Source organism: Gloeophyllum trabeum, assembly GCF_000344685.1.
Source record: "Gloeophyllum trabeum ATCC 11539 unplaced genomic scaffold GLOTRscaffold_00019, whole genome shotgun sequence".
NCBI lineage: Eukaryota > Fungi > Basidiomycota > Agaricomycetes > Gloeophyllales > Gloeophyllaceae > Gloeophyllum > Gloeophyllum trabeum.
This window is the reverse complement of record NW_006920428.1, coordinates 80951-101787: the sequence shown is the minus strand read 5'-3', so window position 1 is coordinate 101787 and position 20837 is coordinate 80951. Positions and strand designations below refer to the sequence as shown.

Below are 20837 nucleotides of genomic sequence, written 5' to 3'. Positions count from 1 at the left end.
CAGACTAGCAGGCGACAAGCTGATCCTGGCATTGAGCAAGTCGCTATCGCTGGACCCGGCACCTTAGGTAGGTTCCTCTGGAGCAGTACACACCCTTGCACATACTGACAGGCTAATATCAGACGTACCGAGTGGTGAATCATTTACACCTCAGCAAGCTACCATTGAAACCGATGTTTCGCCACCTGTACGGAGGAGTTGCCGGTTACAGAGCACCTAGTTTTGTTTTATGTCTTCATATTGGCTTGTCATAACATTTGGCATGCTCCGACAGTTAAACCAGGCGGTCGGGCGGGATGCACGATACATTCTTTGAGCGATGTTGGCGACGAGGGCGGTCAGAGCGGAGGGTTCCCACGGTTGTCCGACTACGCAGTATCGCGTGACTCTGGTACCTCCCACAGAAAAATATTCGTGGAGCTCGCAGTTTCGATCCAAAAAATACAGTAGGGATATCATAAGGTAGCCACGATCTATGCCGACAGATGCATGTAGAGGAATCGCAAGTATGTGAGTTCTAACTTACGAGAGTTGTTGATTACCATAGACTGTCCGACTTCGGGGTCTCCCACAGTAGGACCTGAAGTGTTCCAGCCGCTTGCAGATCGATAGGCCGTCACTTCAGAAAGTCACGTATAGTCGGAGTGTGTCGGACATGGGGCCAGGGACGTCCCAGAAATGAAAAAGAAGTCCCAGTGGTCTGGGGGACTTTCATTTCCCTCTCCGGCATGGTCCGACTGTAAATGATTTTCGAGAAATGGGCCCATCGAACTAGGCTTGATCCTGCGCCTCTTAAAAAAGACTTAGTAGACGAGCAACTGTCTTTAATGGAGGCTTGTACCCGTTTAGTATCAGCGTCGCAGAAGTCCCCCCAGGCTCTCGCGCGTGCTCAAAAAGGCAGGATTCTCCGCCCAAAACGGCAGGTGCACATGGTTGGCATCTCGGCACGTATATAGTCTCGACCTCTTCAACGCTTCCTCTACCCTACACCGAGGGTTATACTGCCTATAACGTATGCGCTGAATGCGCAAAAGCGCATAGAACCTCATCTACACAATTCCTTTAAAGTGGGGGGGTCGAGGCACTAAATGTGGCCCAGTAGAAGCCCTACTGGGATCAAAAATCACGCTGAGAGAACTGTAGCTTTTCAGACTGTCTCCTACTTTCAACGGGGAGTCCCAAAGCTCAGTAGCTCCTCCTGGTACATTATCTACAGGATAAATTACAACTACTAGGTTATAGTACTGCGAGCACAACGGGGAGTCAACAGCACGAAGTTCCTTGCCGTGTATTCGGCAAGGTCCTCGCACGTGGTTTACCACTGCTGCGGCGCCCCAGCTACTCGTTTGGGTAGGGTTCACTTCCAAAAGCGGGCTAAGGGGGGACTTCCCTATGCTGTATCGGAATTATGCACTAGCCTACATCGAACTGCAAACGGCTGTCACCGAACGAGTCATCAGAGGGTGAATGAAGCGCTGCGAGCTAATTCCTCGTTACTTCAATGGCGCGTCCGCGAAATGGCACGCCGTGTACAGTTGTCATCAAACTAGGTTGGTCAGTGCGCTCGAGAACGATCTCTATACCGGTTAACTTGACGATCCTGAATTCTACGTGCTAAATAGGCTCTTCTTCGATCGTCCATGAGAAAACACACAAACCACTGCTTTCGACACTGTCGGCGTTGGTCGAGACGGTGGTACACTTGAGAGCCCAGGGTCACAAGGTCGTCTTGGTTAGCTCCGGAGCCATCGCGGTTGGACTTCAGCGGATGGACATGGAGAGTCGGCCGAAGAGTCTATCGGGGAAACAGGTGAGTTGACTGATCCAGTTATTGTACGCGCGTGGGCCTGGTAGAGCCCCCACGAGCGTAGGGGGGGGGCTAAGTTCTCCGAGGATTGGCCACGAGGTGGTTCGGACACGAGTGGGCTAGTGGACTCCTGGAGGAACTGCATCTTGACCTTCATCCTCCTTTCAATCTAAACAAATGTAGTCAGACTGATGGCCATGTCTCTATAGGCACTGGCAGCCATAGGCCAGGGGCGCCTAATTGCCCTATGGGACAACCTCTTCGGCCAACTAGGACAGCCAATTGCGCAAGTCTTGCTAACGAGAGGGGACATCTCCGACGTAAACTTTCTACGCTGCAATGCAAAATTTTCCGTCCTAACTTCTATGTCGCACTAGCGGACACGATACTTGAACGCCGTCAACACCTTCCAAGAGCTGCTGTCTCTGGGAGTTGTGCCAGTAGTCAACGAGAATGATACCGTCTCCGTCAGCGTAGGTATACATCTCGAGAATCTAGCGTCCCACTCGAGTCCGAATATCCTACGTGGTAATTTCATGTCATACGCTTGATATCGCAATCGTTGCAGCGAGTTATCGCGGTATGACTTGGTTACCGCGACGATTGCGATATCAGGGTGGTTTTTGAAGCTGCTAGGCAGGACATCGGTCCAGTGTGCAGTGGTCTCCGTACCGGCCTAACGAACCATTGCTCAGGAAATAAAATTCGGCGACAACGATACGCTGTCTGCCATCACATCGTCCATGATTCACGCCGACTACCTCTTCCTCCTGACCGACGTCGACTGTCTCTACACCTCCAATCCTCGCAAGGACCCGCAGGCCAAGCCTATCCATGTTGTGTCTTCTGTCCAGCAGATTCGATCACAGGGTGCGCACTCATGTCATTTGAATCCACGACTCGAGATAAACAGACATCCGCAGTTAGCACGAGCACCCTGGGGTCAAGTCTGGGTACTGGGGGTATGGAAACGAAGCTCATAGCCGCGGAAATAGCCACAGCAGCCGGCGTAACGACAATCATCACATCGAGCAGAAATCCCCAATCCGTGGTCAGCATCATCGAATACAACAACTCTCTCCGCTCTGGGCATTCCACGCCCGCCGGATCCGGGCGGTCGAGTCCTGTCCATCACTCGCCCACGAACCAAGACAATTCGCTTCCTCTGTCCCGCCCGCCTCATACCGTGTTCCTCCCCTCGCCGACGCCGCTCAGGGACCTGAAGGCATGGACGTCACACACCCTCACGCCGTCGGGCAGCGTGATTATCGACCGCGGCGCGCACCAGGTACTCTCGAAACGGGAGTCGGGCGGGCGACTGCTGTCCGCGGGCGTGCAGGCTGTTCAAGGCGCCTTTGCGAGCGGCCAGGCGGTGCGGATCTGCGTAAGGCGGAAGAAAGGTGTGGCGAACGTGGACGAGGCGGCGGCTGAGCGTGCCCAAGGACGGCTGGAGACGGAAACGCAGCCGACGACGCCGACAATCCTGCCCACGTCGAGTATCACGTCGTCAGTATCGTCACTCGAGAACTTAAACATGAGCACGGTACCTGTGCCGCAGTCGGATGTAGTGCTTGTGGAGAAGAGCGAGGAAGAGGTGGAAGAGGTCGGGCGGGGACTTGCGAATTATAATTCGGCGCAGATCGACAAGGTAAAGGGTTTGAATAGGTCAGCTCTTCTCAATATTTCGCGCTCTTCTATCTGCTAACGTATGCGTTAAAGCTCTTATCTGCCCCAATTACTGGGGTATGCGGACTCGGAGTATGTGGTAGAGAATATTACAATACGTGTGCCTCCGAGTCCGTAACATACCCTGCGTTCCTCGCTGCTGTAGCAGTATCAAAATTGGATATATGAGCGCGATGGCTCCGATTGCAGTAAATTCCTCAGGCATCTTATGTTGTCCATCCTGACATCGCAGTCGAGACTGCGAAATGACATACATGTAGATCCATGACATATTCGTATATGGAAATCCGTTATTTGTCCAAGACAAATAATTCCGGGTAAATGTTTCGCAATTCGATTTGCAGCCTCCTTACAAGCCGCCACTGCCTTCACTTGTGATACTCTAGATTTTTCTATTTTGCCGTCTTCTTGACTCTGTACTACTAGTTCTATTCTCTCTTTACCAGCACAATAGCCGTGACAGCCCTCTGGCTTTAGAATGATACCTGGGAATGCAGTCCGACTCTTAGCGGGTGCGTGCTCGCCGTGTTGAGCAGCGTTCATCGTTGTACTCATCGATCTGCAGGGAACAGTCACCCCGAGCTCGCCCAAGCGGTGGCCGAGCGGTGAGCTGCATCACCTTGCGGTGCACTCGAGCTGTCCACGGACGGGTCATTCACACAGTTGCCTCCCCCACTAGGCTCAACACCCCCCTCACGCCCTGCACCGTGCGCAAGTTCTCCAACGGCGAGATCGACGTGAAGATCTTCGAATCCGTGCGCGACGAGGACGTCTTCATCCTCCAGTCCGGCTGCAGCGACGTCAATGATAACTTAATGGAGCTCCTAATCCTCATTTCTGCATGCAAGACGGCGTCGGCGCGGCGGATCACGGCAGTTATCCCTTGCTACCCGTACGCGCGGAACGACAAGAAGGATAAGTCGAGAGCACCGATCACGGCGAAGCTGGTGGCGAACATGCTGGTGGTGGCGGGGTGCGACCATGTCATCACCATGGACCTGCATGCGAGCCAGATCCAGGGCTTCTTCGATATCCCCGTCGACAATCTGTACTCGGAGCCTATGATGATCGGATACATCAAGAGGAACATTGCAGGGTGGCAGGATGCGGTCATCGTCAGTCCGGATGCTGGAGGTGCAAAGCGGTGAGCTCCCGCGTATCATCTTATCCGAGGGCTCCATGCGACCTTTCAAATTCAAGTGTCACAGCGATTGCAGACAAGCTTGGCGTTGAGTTCGCTCTCATCCACCGACAAAGGAACGGGCACTCGGCGGACGCACCTGAGCGGATGGAGCTGTTGGTTGGCGATGTCCGAGATCGAGTGAGTGTTTCGACTCTGATCAAAACACCGATCAATAATACTGAAGTTGTATCAGATCGTCATTCTTGTGGATGATATGATTGATACGGGTACAACTCTGACGCTGGCTGCGCGTTCCTTGAAGGAAAACGGCGCGCAAAAAGTATACGCTCTTATATCGCATGGTACGTCTCCTCATTTCCGTTACGTGTAATTGTAATCAAGGCTGCCTCCCTAGGCTTGCTCTCTGAGGTGCAGATGAGCCTAATAGACGCGCTTCCGCTCGAACAACTCATTGTACGTACCCCGCACTGCATGTCCACCACCTCACCTTACCTTACCTCACTTCCCGTGTTTAGGTCACCAACACCGTCCCGCAAACACAACATGCAGAGCAATGCAGTAAGCTGGTCGTCATGGACATCAGCTCGACGATCGCCGAGAGTATACGCCGGACACACAACGGGGAGAGCATAAGCTTGCTGTTCGGCGAATGGGCAGACGGGATTGGTATCGGGTCATACTAGGTCGCGCTGTTGTGGAGCTATCATGACCGTGTAGCCAGGACACTGTCATTGGCCCACCAAAATGTATCCATAATAATCTAGAGGATGGGAGGGATTCTATGTGAACACTGTAGCTTACATTGTGTTAGCTGAGTCGTCGCCGGTATGCAAGGGACCGGACAGCAGGCGTTTACTAAGAATAGTCAGGCGCATGGGAGAATCACAAACCACGAGAATATCCTCTCACCGGCTTCCCGTCAATCGTACTCGCACCGGACGTCCAGAGAACCCGGAAGACAGCATTCGCACAGATGCCACACCCGCCAGTCTCGACTCCATTCACATTGGAATATCATGGAACTCCTACCGTGACTTTCTCTCATCGCCTTGGGCATAAAACTGCGCAGCACTGGTACTCGTTCGGGAATAAACCACTCAGCTCATCCCTCACCAGACATGACGACGACCGAGAAACTCAGCTTCACGACTACGAGCCTGCAGAATGTGATCATTTCGAACGAGAGCGACTCGATCTACTACGACGTCAAGACGTGGGAGGAGGACCCCGGCCTGACGAAGGTGCAGAAGCTGAACGCGAAGACGCAGCTGTACGACCTTGTCGCTGAGCTCGAGAACGCTAATGGGAGGCCGGTGGCAGTGCGATTCCAGGGGGGGAACGAGACGGTGAGGGTTGAGGAGTGGTTGAAGATGGAGAACATTGAGAGGAATAGGTGAGTATGAGTTTGGCCAAGGCATGAGCGGATGCTGAGGGCTGAACGGATAAGGTGGGGCACCTGGGATGGGAAAGTGAGTTTCACTGGGAGTAATGGAGAGGTGTATGCGTGGTCGGTAAAGGACGGAGTACTTCACGTGAGTGCTGTGATATTCTGGAAATCTGGGGGGCTTAAAGAGATCTGCATCAAGCTTATGCGAGAGGGGACGACATCCGAGAAGCCTCTGGCCGTATTTCGGCCGTACCAGAGGTGGATGTATGTATTGTCGATCACCGAGGCACCTTCGATCGATGTAGTGCCAGAGGCTCTGGAGATACTTGACGCCCTCATAGGTAAGTATTCGCATGTCGTACCGGGCAGCACTGATCAACGATACACCTAGTGTCATTCCTTGTAACGGAAGGCACGCGTAGGGGGTACTTTTATTGAGTCCATCCCCAACCAGACTGCCGATAATTGGCAGGGCATAATCCATTAAACGTTAATGTAATAGGTAACAAGATTAGTACGCGCTATAGGGAGAATGAGTTGAGCTTCAATAGAATTTTAAAGCAAATCGCCTACCAAAAGAGAATTATGCTTTCATCCCTCGCCATCCTTCGTCGAGGGCGTCCTGGATTAGGAAGTCGTACCAGAACAGCGTTATGGGAGCAGTGGATAAATGCCATAGCGAGTGCGCATCAATTATTCTGAACCACGGGAAAAAGTCGAACAATTCCAAGGCGGTGGCGAGGGTCGTCAACAGGACGAAGGCAGCCGCCTTACCTGCGTAAGCGGGTCGGTATGACCTCGGTCGCAGGGGAAATCTTTTCAGGACAGGTATCCACGATGGCAATGAGTAGAGCAGCCATAGGACGTTGTGGAGGATACCCAGGGTCAGATTGAATACCATGTTGTACGTGTAGTCGAAGCGGGGCAGCGAGAGCAAGTACCCTACATGCGACAGATAGACAGCGATGCACAGCGCAGACCATAGGATATAGGTTTTGGAGTATATTGTGCCACGCCCAGAGGTGAGGGTCAGGCGATTCGATGGCTTCGCAGGATAGATGTGGAAGAACCGCACAACGGTGTAGTATATTGCGTATAGGATGGCAAGCGCAGCAGAGAAATAATCGAGTTTCTCTGTTGTCGGCAGATCTGAGAGTGCATCAGACTAGGCGGAAGCTGACCAGAGCTGCCCAAGGCTAACCTCGCGTATGGAATACGGACGACCAGACCCAGGCATTAACGCTCACAGCAGCCCATGTCAGATAATACCGCTTCATAGGATGGCCATCTGGGACATATCTTCGAATGCGGCTGGCCCCTTTTACGTGGTACCAGAGATTGAGGAGCGAGAATAGAACGGATGCAGGTTCCTGCATGCCCGCGAAACGCCAGAAAGGCCATTTCCCGTAATATTGATGCAGCCTGACTTTTGTCGTGATGTCCCGGTTCGTTATTTGATGCATGCAAGCATATTTACACTCGTCGGCGCATGTCCACCGCGTTATACGCGAAAGCAATGAGGGCGAATACGTCGCGCAACTGCCCGAAGTGCACAGAGAAACGCAAGCTTGATATTCCTGTGAGCGATCCCCGGAAGAGGCCCATCCCGGCAGGACGCAAGAAAACAACAGCAACGTCGCAGCGACCGTACGCTGTACGCCGCCAGCCCTCATAGTAGTCGTTCGTGTCGTTTGCCAGTGTGCGTTGCCGTGGTTCGAGCCGCGTAGCGCTAGACAGCAATCGTGGGAACTGCCGTCCCGCATAAGGCGATTGTGGCGTTACACCCCCACTGCAAGACACAGGCCTAGGAAAAAATAGGAACATCAATATGAAAGTGTGAATCGCAGGCATGATGTGGTGGCGCATATAAATCTGCATACCACAGTGTATTTGATTCATCTTGATCCGCTGGGAAGGGAGGACAATGGGCGAAACGCACAAATCAGGCGTCGCACGAAAGATATTCCCACCACTGAAGATCAGCCACCGAGTGGCGGGACTTCCAACCTGTATCTCTTCCACCACGAACTACCCCGGCACGACCGCTTTTCTACGAACCTTTCAGCTGGAAAAACCTAATTTCACTCTGCAGCACTCAAGAATACTTCTACAGCCTCAGCCGTTCCGTGGCTGTGGACGTGCAAGCGTATCCTTCTGAATTGCCGAATATGGTTCGGATCACCCAATCCTACACGTTCTCAGACTCTCCGTACTTTAACGATCGAGGTGTCCACGGCCACGCGCAACCCATAACAGAACGCGTTAACGTAGGTGTTCGAATGTAGTAGGAAAGAACAGCCTCTTACTCTCCTTAGCCTCACTCAACTCCGATAGTTTCCTACTACTTCCCGAAAGGTGTAGGGGAGCACCACTATGGGGTACGCAAGTACAAACATCACAGAAATTATACGCTAACACAGAGCTGACTAGCAATATCATCCCATGAAACCACACCGGCTCACTTTGACAAATGCCTTGGTGATGGGATACGGCTTGGACAAGAAGATACACAACATCTACAACCCGCCTCTGGCATCGAGAGCCGAACTAGAAGCCTACCACGATCAAGAATATATCGACTTTCTATCAAGGTGAGAGCACGTGCGCCCTGTAATGTCAAGTGTGATACAAACTTGATGCACCTACTAGGGTAACGCCACAGAACCAAACGGAAATGAAGCACCTGATCGACAGTTTCAATTGCACCGAGGATTGCCCCATATTCGCAGATATGTTCACGTTTTGCCGCATGTCAGCCGGTGGCTCGTTAGCCGCAGCGCGGAAGCTCTGTGCGCGGACGACTGATATTGCGATTAACTGGTCTGGTGGCCTGCATCATGCGAAACGTGGCGAAGCTAGTGGCTTTTGCTACGTCAACGACATCGTTCTCGGTATATTGGAGCTGCTCAGGTACATCCTCCTAATCAGGACTTATGCAATGACTTACACAACACCCGTAGGTACTTCCCGCGAGTGTTATACATCGACATCGACATTCACCACGGGGACGGTGTTGAGCATGCCTTCTACCATACCAATCGAGTCATGACTGTATCTTTCCATAAGTACACCGGCGACTTCTTCCCCGGAACAGGGAAACTTGAAGACAACGGGGCCGGCGTGGGCAAGCACTTCTGTCTAAACGTGCCACTACAGGACGGTATCACAGACGACATGTACACTACGCTGTTCAAGCACGTCATCGAAAACGTCTGCCAGCGTTTCCAGCCATCCGCCATCGTCATGCAATGCGGCGCCGACTCACTCGGTCTCGACCGCCTCGGCGCATTCAACCTCTCCATCGCCGCGCACGGCGAATGCGTGAACTTCGTGCGCATGCAGAAGGTGCCACTCATGGTTGTCGGCGGCGGCGGGTACACCGTCAAGAACGTCAGCCGGTGCTGGACGTATGAAACGAGTGTTCTTGTTGGCCAGCAGCTCCCCGACGAGCTGCCCGCGACGGTGTATGACTCGTGGTTCCGCGACTCGCAGTGGAAACTGCACCCGCCGCTCACGGGGCGCGTACAGAATCAGAACACGGCGGCGTCGCTGCAGCGCATCATGCGCGCGGTCGACCAGAAGCTGCGGTATCTCGAGTCTGCGCCGAGTATACAGATGAACGAGCTTCCCCCAAATCTTGAGAAGTGGTTGGCCGAGGAACTCAAAGACGAACTTATGGATACTCGAGAAGACAGAAGCATGGCTCGTAACGAGATGTTCGATGGAGACGGAGACAACGACAGAGAAGATGGAGTTGTTCGAACAGCGAGGGGTGCCACAAGTGGCAGACGTGCAAGAGGCGGTAGACGTGGGCGAGGCAGAGGTAGGGGAAGAGGGGCTCAGACAGCTGCAGTAACTCGAGAGCCCGGGGATGAAGACGGTGAGGAATCAACTCCAGTACCTCCCCCACGAACCAGACGCGGGAGAGGACGAGGTAGAGGACGAGGTGCCGCGCGTAGACGAATAGAAGAAGATCCAGAACCTGAAGAGACGGAAGACAAAATGGAAGAAGCGCAGAAAGGCGTGGAAGTCGAAGAATCGGTTCGTGACGACGAATCGATAGTTCCGACTGGAACTACAGGAACACCAATGGAGGCTGTAGGAACGCCAACAGGTACAGCAGGTACAGGGACAACAGGAACTCCAATGGACGTGGATGTGGACGGGTAATATGTGATATAACTGATGCTAGGTCCTTTCGTTTATGTATGACATCGTCGTAGAGCTCGTCCCTGTCTTCAACTACTGCTCGATTCTGCCAACGACAGCTGCTTGGCCATCTCCAGGTCTCTTTCGAACTGAGCGTCCAGCTCGTCCACACTACCTTGACTTGATTGGGCAGATGTACGTTCCGGTACCTTAGACGGTCCAGAGTCATTTGCTTTGGGTTGAGATTCGTGACATAACGTCTCCCTTGCTTCAGCTTCATATTTCTTGCGACGTTCCGCCGTAGTCTTTCTTGCCTCCACAAACCTGCCCAGGATGTGCCTGCGCTGCTCGATACTGCAGCTGCGTACTGCAGCCAGTCCTTGGGCCATGCGGGTTGTCTCCTGCTGTTTGTCTTGTTTCCGCGCCCAGGAGCCTTGTAAGCTCTTCCATGCACCATTCAGGGGGTGCGTAACCAATCCAAGGGCGCCCGCCGCGGGTCGCATGGTAACATTCACGACTATGAAAGGCGAGGTCAGTCTACGCCATCAAATGAAGAGTGGGAACGCACAACTTCTCGCGGAGCCTTTGATGGCACCGACCACGCCCTGTGTGTAGTGTATAAGCAATTATCGCTCGAGATGATAGAAAAGTTGGGTACCTCTTTCTTCGCCCCCTCTAGAGGTTCTCGGACAAGGCCGGTAATTCCATCGTAATAGCCATAGAAGAGGCCCTGACCATTCATCAGACACGAGCTGACCTGCATAGACAGTATTCTGACCTTGCCTCCCTCTTTCAGACCACTTTTGAAGTTGGTCACTTTACCCGGCGCCCTAACTTCAGATCCATATAGTTTCGGTAGATTGCTGAATCCTTCTTGTACTGAGAACAGGATATCTGCAATCCCTGTGGTCGATTCGTGAGCCGATGAGACAAGTTAACGAACGTGAGACTGCGGGCTACCTTTGGGAATGGCTGTCGTTGTCTTGATAACTCCATTGACAGGAGAGCTGAAGGCGCGTCAGCGAAGCTGGTGGCCGCGCATAACACGACTTACTAGAAGATCTTTGCTATCCCTGTGTAATAGTTCGTGATTGTCCAGAATATCGCACTCGCTCCTCCCGTCACAGGATCCGATATATCCGCCTGGCTTGCGTATTCTTTCGGTCCTGCAAAAATAATGTCATAAACTACGTAATGAAAGACTTGGGAGACATACTATGCGTGTCTAGTTTATCGTAGCTTAGCAGCTTTGCATCTACCAAGACTTGAGCGGCGAGGGCACTCAATCGTAAGCACTAGGTCGGAAATATGTAAGCTCAATAGCGCCAGGTTTGGGAGAGGGGATTGGGACATACATATTTTGTGGACCACCATACGGCTAACTCGGACGGGACCAAATCGCAGCTGGAAGAATAGTTCGTATGCAAGCCCGGGGTGACACGAAGAGACAGCTTTACCGCATATTCAACAGAGGTAGGTGGCGATAAAATGATTCCACCCCTCTTTCCACACCGCTCTAGATGATATAGACGTAAGAACCCTCAGCGGGTGAGGAGCTCTGGGCCAACTGACTTCAGTGCCTATCTGGTCTCCAAGTCGCTTTGCAGCTTGCGTGGCCGCAGGGGTCATTGCATAACGGATTGCGGATGTCAAGTTTTGCACAGACAGTTCCTTCTGCGGTATAGGCGGGGGGCCGGCGCCGGCACGGTTCACCATCAACCCTAGGATTGAGAGCGTCAGATTTCAGGAGGGATATCACAATAACAACGGCGCACCCCAGAATAATTGGTCCCCGAAAAATGGAACAACAACGGTCGGCCGACCACACGCCAGACCTGCCGCTGTCGTACCAGCTCCGCCGTGATGGACGACCGCTGCTACACGGGTAAAGAGCCAATCATGCGGCACGTTACTTTCCTTCCCCAAAATGAGGATATTAGGAGAACTGGAGAGACCCCCTAGTCCTCCCCAGCCCGCGAATAATATAGCCCGGACCCCTGCCTTCTGTACAGCTTGAACTATGATATCTGAATCGAAGATGGTGAGTTGAAATGGAGGCAGAGGATCGAATCGAATCGTCGCTTACTGGACATTCCTTCCGGATCGTCCACCACGACCGAGCCAAACCTAAGCGAGACAAGGAGTCACTTCCGACGGCAGAAAAAAATCTGCATTCATACCCTATATACACGGGCGGCGGCCCGGCGTCCAAGAATTGAAGCAGATCAGAAGGAGGTCGATATTGCGTGTCGGAAGGCATGAAATAAAATCCTACGATGTCTGACGACATATCAAGGATGTTATAGCATGCCACATCCTATGCATGAAAGCTTACCAATGTGGCTCTTCCAGTCTCTGGGTTTCGGGACCAAGGAAGGACTGAGGCAGTATGTAAACGGCACTTTCAATCTGTCCGCCATCCCAGGACCTGATCTCAGCGAGAGGGGCCTCAGGCCTAAGGCCTTTACTCGGAAGGAATTTACTATATCACCTATTCTAATAAAGATAATTCTTGAGTAAGCGAGGGGCTTGGGGTGGCGATAGTAGGACCATTTTAAGATTATATCAGGCTGCCCACTTACCCTTGCCAAGTCAGTAGTTCGGCCATTGCGTAGCTCAGGTAGTTCGTTAGGCCGCGCTCTGCATTGGACGCCTTGATATTCACAAGAGGATGTGGGAAGGAACTCGTCGGACTCCTGGTGATGAATAGAGCGATCATCAGTGGCATCCCAGAGGCAACTCAGGCACAATTTATACCAGGGCATGGCTAAACTTGGCTTAGTATGCAGAAATGACCTGATGAGCACAACGTACTGAAAGAAAGCAGTAAAGGTATTCCCAAAGCCTCCGCGCAATGGATGTGCCCGAAGGCTGGCGGGTTCGATATGATGGCATCGGCAGAAAAAGCTTCGCCAGTTTCGTCATCCGGCTCATAGCACGCTTGCCAGCAGCCGTTTATCATCTATCATATGATTAGACAGCACCATACCTGCAAGACACGCGCCCGTACTTCTCTCAACATATCGCGTTTGCGACCGATATCTCCGTTGGTCAAAGATTCGATACCGGGAATCAGGCCAGGATCTGGGACAGGGGATCAGTGACGGTAACGTGGACAAAGGATCTGAGGAAGTAATAACTCTTGACCATGTAACTCATAAGCTGTTGTGGGTCGCCACCGATGTTGAAAAACTCTAGGCCCGCTGAACGAACGAATTTCCGAAAGGTCTCATGAGTCGCTATCCGTACGCGATGGCCGTCTTGGACGAGTCGCTTCCCAAGAGCCACGTAAGGCTGGACATCCCCTAGTGATCGTTTTAGCATCGTTCAGGAGATCTTGCGCCATCGCCGCTCACCGCGACTGCCTACAATCATGATGACGATGCTTAACCTGGGCACATCACGGGTCTTCCATGCCTCTGTATCCACGGCAAATTCTTTGACTTCAAGCGCATAATCGTCGGGAAGATCGGGAAGCTTCTTATGCAAGTCCAAAGAGACGACTATCCTGCCGTCCTCGACTAGCGTAGCTGTACTAGCTAGTCCTTCGCCCAGAGATTGGTATTGCGCATAATCTTCAAGGTGTAAGCGCAACTAACACACTCTAGTCTGTCTGCTCACCGGCAGAATAAGGGCGATCAATGGTCTTCACATCAACGAAGCTACCTTGCCCGGTATCGGGATATTCTGCATGACCTTGTGGCAAAATAGGACCATCCGCGTCATTGTCTTGACGCATATGAAAGGGCAGTGTTGCATTGTCCATGTCGTAATGAATTCGAAGTATACGGTGCGTCGCGGTGGTGGTTGTGAGAGTATCTGTGTCAGGTCGCGCGTCTGTTCGTGGAGCTGCGGCCTAAAGGGCACCCGATGCGCCGGTAGTTTATTTGGGTCGTCTTTTACATACCCGCCTGAAGTTAGTGTTGCTGTAAATCCTGAGTAGAACGATGCTCAGCCTCTGTACGCAATACTGTACAGCGCATGCGCAGTACGCTTGTCGTAGCACATCTCTTACCGATCGTGTTTGTTTTGCCACATCGGACATCGGCCCGCTGCACCGAACGTCATCATCCGGGTGCAAAATGATACAAATTTGAAAGTAGATTGTGGTATACGTATATGCTATGCGTCAGAGTCATGGGACCAACTGAACCTGCAGGTACACCGCAAGATAAAAGAACAAAAAGGACAACCATCCAATTACCAGCGGGTCAGAAAATATCGAGGCAATGAATAAGGTTGTACGTCGTAGGGTAAGGTTGGAATATGTAGGCAGTAGGCGAAAGTGATGCCACAGTCTGACGTGCGAGAGACGTTCAATATGGGTGGGGCAGAAGGCTCAGACAGCGGCAGTAACTCGGAAGCCTGGGGACGGGGATGGTTAGGAATTCGAGATGACTCCGTCGGGAACCAGACGCGTGAGGGGACCAGGTACCACGCAGAGAAGAAAGGAGGAACATCCAGAACGTGAAGAGAAGGAAAACAAAATAGAAGAGCAGAAAGCATCAGGAACGCCAACAGGCACGGCAGGCACACATACGACAGCAGCTCCAAAGGAGGTGGATGTGGACAGGTACTTGATACGTGTTGTATACGGAGGCTAGGGCTTGCCCCTCATGTTTGACGTTGTCGTAGGACTTGTCTCTCCTTTTGTCTCCCACTCGATTCTGCCAACGGCAAGCGCTTCGCCATCTCCACTTCTCGTTCGAACTGTGCGACCGACTTGTCTTGACTTGAGCGCCCCGATGTGGCTTCCGGTGCCTTCGGTGTACCAGAGCCAGTAGCCTCGGATGGATGCGGCCGATAACCGCTAAATAACGTCTTCCTTGCTTCAGCTTCATACTTCTGGCGACGCTCAGCTGTAACTTTTCTTGCTTCCACGAAATTGTCCAGGATCTGCCTGCGCTCGCTGAAAGCGCTACTACGCGCAGCAGCCAGTCCTTCGGATATGCGAGATGCCCGCTGTTGCTTGATTTGTTCCCGAGCCCAGGAGCTTTGCAAGCTCTTCCATGCACCATTCAGTGGATGTGTGAATAGTCCAAGGGAACCAGCTGCGGGACGCATAGTTGCATTCACAACTGAAGGAGAAATCAGTCTAAGGCAGCGAAGTCGGACAGAGACGCACAGCTTCTTGCAGAGCCTTTGATAGCGCCGACTACTCCCTGTGTGTAGTGTATGAAGTGGATCCCAACTTGAGACATCAGAGAACCAGCTTGCCTCCTTCTTTGCCCCTTCCATAGGTTCGCGAACTAGACCGGTAATGCCATCATAGCAACCGTATACGAAGCCCTAACAACATTGTCAGACATCCAGATAGCTCCAGGGACGGTTGTCTACACATCCTCGCTATCACAGCACGACCTGAATCCGCACACGTGGCTTACTTACCGATGTGACCCTTCCAGTCTTTAGGTTTGGGAACTAATGAAGGGCTGAGGCAGTAGGTGAATGGCACCTTTAGTCTATCGGCGATGCCAGGGCCCGATCTCAATGACAAGGGTCTAAGGCCTAAGGCCCTCGTGCGGAAGTCGTTCACTATGTCACCTATGCTGATGAGACAGACCTCGAGTAAGTGCGATATCACGAGATACCATCGTAAGCTTTGAGAGCATGCGGGTTCCCTACGTACCCTTGCCAAGTCAGTAGTTCGGCCATGGTATAACTCAGGTAGTTCGTTAGGCCGCGCTCCGCATTCGATGCCTTGATATTCACAAGGGGATGAGGGAATGATTTAGTCGGACTCCTGACGAAGAATGGTGCAATCGTCAGGTACGTGCGAGCAAACATCCAAGGCATATATTATACCAGGGCATCGCTAACTATGTTTTAGCACGCAAAGCGACAAATGAGCATCAACGCACTGAACGAGAGTTGTAGAGGTATTCCTAATGCCTCGGCACAATGGACGTGCCCAAAGGCTGGCGGATTGGATATGATGACATCGGGAGCAAATGCTTGACCTGTTTCATCATCTGGCTCATAGCATGCTCGCCAGCAGCCGTTGATCATCTGTGATGTGATCAATTTACCGCCGCATCGACGGAATACTAGTATACGCTCGTACTTCTCTTAACATATCGCGTTTCCGACCGATGTCGCCGTTGGTCATAGATTCTATACCAGGGATAAGGCCAGGATCTATTACGGGGAATCAGCAAACAGAGACACAAGAGAAGATCCAAACTACTAGTTACTCTTTACCATGTAGCTCATCAATTGCTGAGGGTCACCGCCAATGTTGTGAAACTCTAGACCGGCTGAACGAACGAATTTCCGAAAGGTGTCGTGAGTCGCTATGCGAACACGGTGCCCATCCTGGAGAAGCCGCTTCCCAAGAGCCACATAGGGTTGGACATCCCCTATCGACGGTCTTGGGGTAGTCCATGAGATCCACATTGACTTTGCTTACCGCGACTGCCCACAATCATGATGACGATACTCAACTTGGGTACGTTGCGAGTCTTCCATGCTTCAGTATCCACAGCGAACTCGTCGACTTCCGGAGCGTGATCCTCGTGAAGATCGGGGAGCTTCTTCTGTAAGTCAAAAGAGACTACTATCCTGCCGTCTTCGTCTAGCGTAGCGGTACTAGCCAGTCCTTCGCCGACTGACTGATAATGCGAATAGTCTTGAAAGAGTTAGCCTAACCTTAACGCACAGTAACCTGGTTGCTCACCCGTGAAATGAGGGTTATCTATGGTGTGGATATCAACGTAGTGACCTTCCTCTTCGGCATGTTCTGCGAGAGGTTTTGGCAGGATAGGCCCATCCGCATCGTCGTCTTGACGCATATGAAAGGGAATTGGTGCGTTCGTCATAATGTACACCTGAGTACAACTAGTATTGCGGTATTAAGGCTGTGATGCAGGTGTCTGTGCAGCCCCTATTCGTATGCTGCGGCCTGAAGACCCCGCAATCGGGACCGTCAGATGCGCCGACGGTGCTGTCTGGGGACATTACGGTCCACAGCGTTATTGTTGCTGTATACTGGAAAGACACCCCACCGGTGTATTGCGCAGGATCCGGACATACGCTTGCGTTTGGCTTGCGTCTGTAGACAGCTCTGCAGATGTGGCCATGGTACTTCGGGCCACCCCACTCTTCGGACCTCGGACCGGTTAACCGCCACCATAAATCGAGGGCTAAAATTTCGTGCATCAATTGTTGATGTATTTACATGATGAGTGAGTCGTCAAGACCGGCCTGACCTACTACTGGTACAGAGCATGAAGGCAGAGCAACAAGTACGAGAATGAATAACCACTGGGACAATAAATACGGCGGCGACAAATAACCTGGTAATACAAGCGAAATCTGATTGAATGGAGATCAAGTGGAATAAGCGACGAAAGCGTTATAGTTGTACGAGCTGGGGTTAGGATTGAAGGTATACCCAGTGGGTGAAAGCGATGCTACAGTCTGACCGTTCCTGGTGACCGTGCCCGACATGGAGCCACCAGGGGTAAGTGGAATGTTCAAGAGTGATAACCCAGCATTGACAGAGAAGGTCTTGGAATTAGTCGAAGAGGTGGACAAGGTGACAGTCGACGATGCGGTGGTCATGACGACAGCCCAGAGTTGATCTTGATCCTACAACAGGCGAGGGTAAGTAGTCACATTGCGCCGCCACCACGTATCACTCACCAGCTGATAGCTGGTGGGTGGCCCCACAGGGTCCGACGCGGTCGCATTCCTAGGGTGAGGACGAGCCCATAGATAGATCTTGTCTTTCGTGATGGTGGGATAAGAACCCGTTTTGAACGCAGTGATGAAGTAAGGCGTCATGTCCAGCCATCCTGAGAAAATAGTCAGACACATCCATGAGGCGACGCATGACTCCGTCTACCTTGATGATCGAACCCGTTCACCCAGGCCTCACTCATAGGTTGTGCGCCCTCGATGGGCCCGATATAGTGAGATTCCCCGTAATCATTCCAAGTTACGATTTCGACGATGTCTACGCTGTCGCGCAGAGAGACCAGATTCTGCCATCGGCGTGGATAAAGGTGCCAGTCTGCGAGATAGATCCACTAAATCATATTGGAACTACATTAGTGAAAACCATGAAAGGCAGCCGGGGAAAACACCTACGTTCTTATTGTAAGTGTCAGGGCCGTAGTGCGTGAAGAACCACGGAGAAACAGCAGCCATGTACGCGCGATTATGTCCATCGTTCGACATAGCTGCGATACCGCTGATGTAAGTCTTGTCTGTGTCAGTAGCACCGATGTAAGACTGCAGAATCTTTTCTCCCGCAGAGTTCAAGTTATCCAGGCTGGTACCAGCTGCCGAAAGCTGCTGGTTCGCGACGTCAGTGGTCAACGATATGGGCCAGCCGGAGTTCCACTACAGGTGAGGTTAGTGGGTCCTCTTCAGATAGGCTGAGGGTGGTCTCTTACGTTGAAAGCGCCGTTCATCACATCGTTATACGTGCTGAACGTACCGGGGTCCACAAAGAATGACGGGACGAAGTAAATCGAGTTGCTACCCGTCAGTTTGTCCACGAACTGCGTCTGCCATCCTTGGACCACCGACGATTGACCGAAGGTGCAAGATTCTCCTGCGAAAGTGGATACAAATACCAGGCCATCATACTTGAATTGACTTGGATGAGATACATAGTCCGTCACGTGGCCCACAAGTGCGGCTGCGTCCTGAGCAGTTGCACAAGGGAGCGCTCTGATAATATCAGAATCAGAGATGTGTTAACAACTTGCGAGTGACAGACATACGTCATATCAAACGAGAAAAATAATTTGAAGTTGGTGCCCGAATTTTGAGCGGCTTTGTATCTAGTAATTGAATAATTCCGGAAATGTCAATGCAATGGAACAAACTCCTGGCAAGAAGCGACATACGCGTCTGCAACTCTGTCAAATTCCCATGACAGGCTGCCGACGTTCAGCGCAAAAGCGTCAATACCGTGCGAGGAGGCCAGCTCAATGTCGTTGGCCCAGTCGTCGACGGTGTAAGGATACGTGTTACCGACGATATGGTGCGCTACGACATATTTGGTGGTCGACTGCCTTTTCACCTGCTGGGAAGATCTAGCCTCGGGTGATTCGTTCAAGTATAAAGCGTTCGCCAAAACGGCGAGCGTCGAGAAGAGGAGGGCGGCCGGGAACATGGCGCACAGGAGTCTTGGATGGCTACGCAGGACACAAGACAAGTCTGAGGAGTATGGTGTTCGAGCAGGAGGGTTATATAGCAAGATGTGAAGCCCAGAGATGATAGCAATGAGGCGTTCGGGGCAGAATCTCGCGGTAGAGTAGACTTGTGGTCGTTGGGCGGACTGCTTTCCGAGGCGGCTTTCGGGATAACATCAGGGTGCAATCATGGACCAGAGCAGATTGTAACATGAAGGTAACAATCATGGGGCCATGTGCACACCGGTCGCGCTGAGCTCGGGTCGGTCGATATGCGCATATCGAGGATATCGGGGGGATATTCCTAGTCGGGTCCACGTAGATGTGGAGCAGTGCTGAGACATGGGACACAGAAATACACCTCCCGCGATGATGCAACCATGCAAAGAATCAGAGACAAAGCCCACCCGTCCTCGAGCTCGAGATCGTCCCAGAAGCAAGAGGTCAGCCAATGCTAATCAATCAGCGAGATGCAACTGCGAGCAGTATGGGTTCACTGAGTGTCCGTCACTGCACGCACCGGATCCATCAGCCCACGCAGTAAACGCAGATCATAGTGCGCATGCGACTGAAGACATTGCACCAGGCGGAAGATTCTCGACTGCTGAATCGGAATAAAGAGCCCATGAAATTTCAATTATCGTCAAAGCCGGAAGTGGGGAAGTAGAAACATTGATGGGCCGCACTGCGTTCGAATCCTACATGTCTTCGGTCCTGGACAACAATTTCACCCGATGGGTGCTTCGTCTTTGGCTAGAGCAAATGTTCGACATCGACTCTCCCATATCTGAGAGGAAGCGCATCGTGGAGATCGTCCATGGGACCAACACTTCACACACCTGTCGGGATGGCATCAACGTTGCCAGGTGCTCTCACCAGACTGGACTTCATCCAGATGTGCTACGGGTTCAGGCATGAAAGACGCAGAAAGGTAGTCTGTTCGGCTGCCGACCGGTATCAGTCTAAGACATCAGGAAAACCCTCCCAAGCTAATTAGACATAATTTAGACAAAATTATGCATGATGACAAAAATCTTTGTTATATGTATAATGGCTGCATAATCCAGAATGACCAACAGCTAATCTACATGTCCCAGTTTCAAAAAAGTAATATACAGTTGTTAGCAACTCTAGGACATGGTCTTGCGTTAATATGTTTGGGCAGTTCCTTGAGACTGCCTCCGTGCGCGATCTCTGCAGTCATTGCTGCAGGGCAAGTATATGAAGTAATTTGATGATGAATAGTCACGTACCCTGCATAGCATCCATCCCACCGCATAGTTTCGGTGTTCGAGCTACTAATAGTAAGGAATGAAAGGAGGAAACCCACAGGTGCCACGACGCGTATCGAACCCGTGCGAACCCACATTGATGGTGCGGGTACGCGGGTACCTGCAGGTTTCGGTTTCGAGGGCACATTAAACAACGCATCCTCGATACCCATCAGGTCACAGGTACGGCGAAACATGACCCGTACCCATGCCAGGATAAGGAGGTGACCCGTGCCATTCATGCAAG

General features: G+C 52.0%; 8 protein-coding genes across 8 annotated transcripts; 4 read left to right on the top strand and 4 right to left on the bottom strand.

Moving 5' to 3' along the window:
• Positions 1 to 1501: 1501 nt before the first annotated feature.
• On the top strand, positions 1502 to 3718 carry GLOTRDRAFT_118281 (glutamate 5-kinase; the record flags this gene model as incomplete). Its single annotated transcript, XM_007872685.1, has 7 exons — positions 1502 to 1550; positions 1623 to 1810; positions 2017 to 2127; positions 2185 to 2280; positions 2503 to 2677; positions 2731 to 3472; positions 3527 to 3718. The coding sequence occupies 7 exons, from the start codon at positions 1502 to 1504 to the stop codon at positions 3609 to 3611; spliced, it is 1446 nt and encodes a 481-aa protein (XP_007870876.1). The 3' UTR covers positions 3612 to 3718.
• A 131-nt stretch (positions 3719 to 3849) lies between these two features.
• On the top strand, positions 3850 to 5487 carry GLOTRDRAFT_82130 (phosphoribosyl pyrophosphokinase). The gene is made up of 7 exons (XM_007872684.1): positions 3850 to 4005; positions 4059 to 4098; positions 4173 to 4637; positions 4694 to 4814; positions 4870 to 4978; positions 5032 to 5090; positions 5153 to 5487. The coding sequence occupies exons 1-7, from the start codon at positions 3972 to 3974 to the stop codon at positions 5318 to 5320; spliced, it is 996 nt and encodes a 331-aa protein (XP_007870875.1). The 5' UTR covers positions 3850 to 3971; the 3' UTR covers positions 5321 to 5487.
• A 268-nt stretch (positions 5488 to 5755) lies between these two features.
• On the top strand, positions 5756 to 6462 carry GLOTRDRAFT_133711 (uncharacterized protein; the record flags this gene model as incomplete). Its single annotated transcript, XM_007872683.1, has 3 exons — positions 5756 to 6030; positions 6085 to 6365; positions 6416 to 6462. The coding sequence occupies 3 exons, from the start codon at positions 5756 to 5758 to the stop codon at positions 6460 to 6462; spliced, it is 603 nt and encodes a 200-aa protein (XP_007870874.1).
• Positions 6463 to 6607: 145 nt separating this feature from the next.
• GLOTRDRAFT_118279 (Per1-like protein) lies at positions 6608 to 7709 on the bottom strand (the record flags this gene model as incomplete). The annotated part of the gene is made up of 2 exons (XM_007872682.1): positions 7226 to 7709; positions 6608 to 7173 (listed from the first exon to the last, which is right to left on the bottom strand). Exons 1-2 carry the CDS (start codon positions 7695 to 7697, stop codon positions 6608 to 6610), a joined length of 1038 nt encoding a protein of 345 aa, XP_007870873.1. The 5' UTR covers positions 7698 to 7709.
• Positions 7710 to 8192: 483 nt separating this feature from the next.
• GLOTRDRAFT_123486 (histone deacetylase) lies at positions 8193 to 10165 on the top strand (the record flags this gene model as incomplete). The annotated part of the gene is made up of 6 exons (XM_007872681.1): positions 8193 to 8291; positions 8340 to 8402; positions 8455 to 8615; positions 8674 to 8934; positions 8985 to 9730; positions 9768 to 10165. 6 exons carry the CDS (start codon positions 8193 to 8195, stop codon positions 9878 to 9880), a joined length of 1443 nt encoding a protein of 480 aa, XP_007870872.1. The 3' UTR covers positions 9881 to 10165.
• On the bottom strand, positions 10136 to 13710 carry GLOTRDRAFT_82123 (UDP-Glycosyltransferase/glycogen phosphorylase). Its single transcript, XM_007872680.1, has 20 exons — positions 13530 to 13710; positions 13314 to 13478; positions 13184 to 13257; positions 12988 to 13135; positions 12931 to 12940; positions 12756 to 12869; positions 12509 to 12669; positions 12354 to 12453; positions 12260 to 12300; positions 11949 to 12200; positions 11746 to 11894; positions 11631 to 11689; positions 11529 to 11577; positions 11390 to 11468; positions 11228 to 11339; positions 11134 to 11180; positions 10952 to 11076; positions 10832 to 10903; positions 10742 to 10778; positions 10136 to 10690 (listed from the first exon to the last, which is right to left on the bottom strand). The coding sequence occupies exons 1-20, from the start codon at positions 13546 to 13548 to the stop codon at positions 10263 to 10265; spliced, it is 2241 nt and encodes a 746-aa protein (XP_007870871.1). The 5' UTR covers positions 13549 to 13710; the 3' UTR covers positions 10136 to 10262.
• Positions 13711 to 15999: 2289 nt separating this feature from the next.
• On the bottom strand, positions 16000 to 16964 carry GLOTRDRAFT_141405 (UDP-Glycosyltransferase/glycogen phosphorylase; the record flags this gene model as incomplete). Its single annotated transcript, XM_007872679.1, has 5 exons — positions 16000 to 16182; positions 16238 to 16311; positions 16368 to 16532; positions 16583 to 16801; positions 16850 to 16964. The coding sequence occupies 5 exons, from the start codon at positions 16962 to 16964 to the stop codon at positions 16000 to 16002; spliced, it is 756 nt and encodes a 251-aa protein (XP_007870870.1).
• A 538-nt stretch (positions 16965 to 17502) lies between these two features.
• GLOTRDRAFT_50149 (glycoside hydrolase) lies at positions 17503 to 19300 on the bottom strand (the record flags this gene model as incomplete). Its single annotated transcript, XM_007872635.1, has 8 exons — positions 17503 to 17763; positions 17818 to 17969; positions 18020 to 18203; positions 18265 to 18378; positions 18484 to 18519; positions 18573 to 18852; positions 18906 to 18965; positions 19032 to 19300. 8 exons carry the CDS (start codon positions 19298 to 19300, stop codon positions 17503 to 17505), a joined length of 1356 nt encoding a protein of 451 aa, XP_007870826.1.
• Positions 19301 to 20837: the final 1537 nt, after the last annotated feature.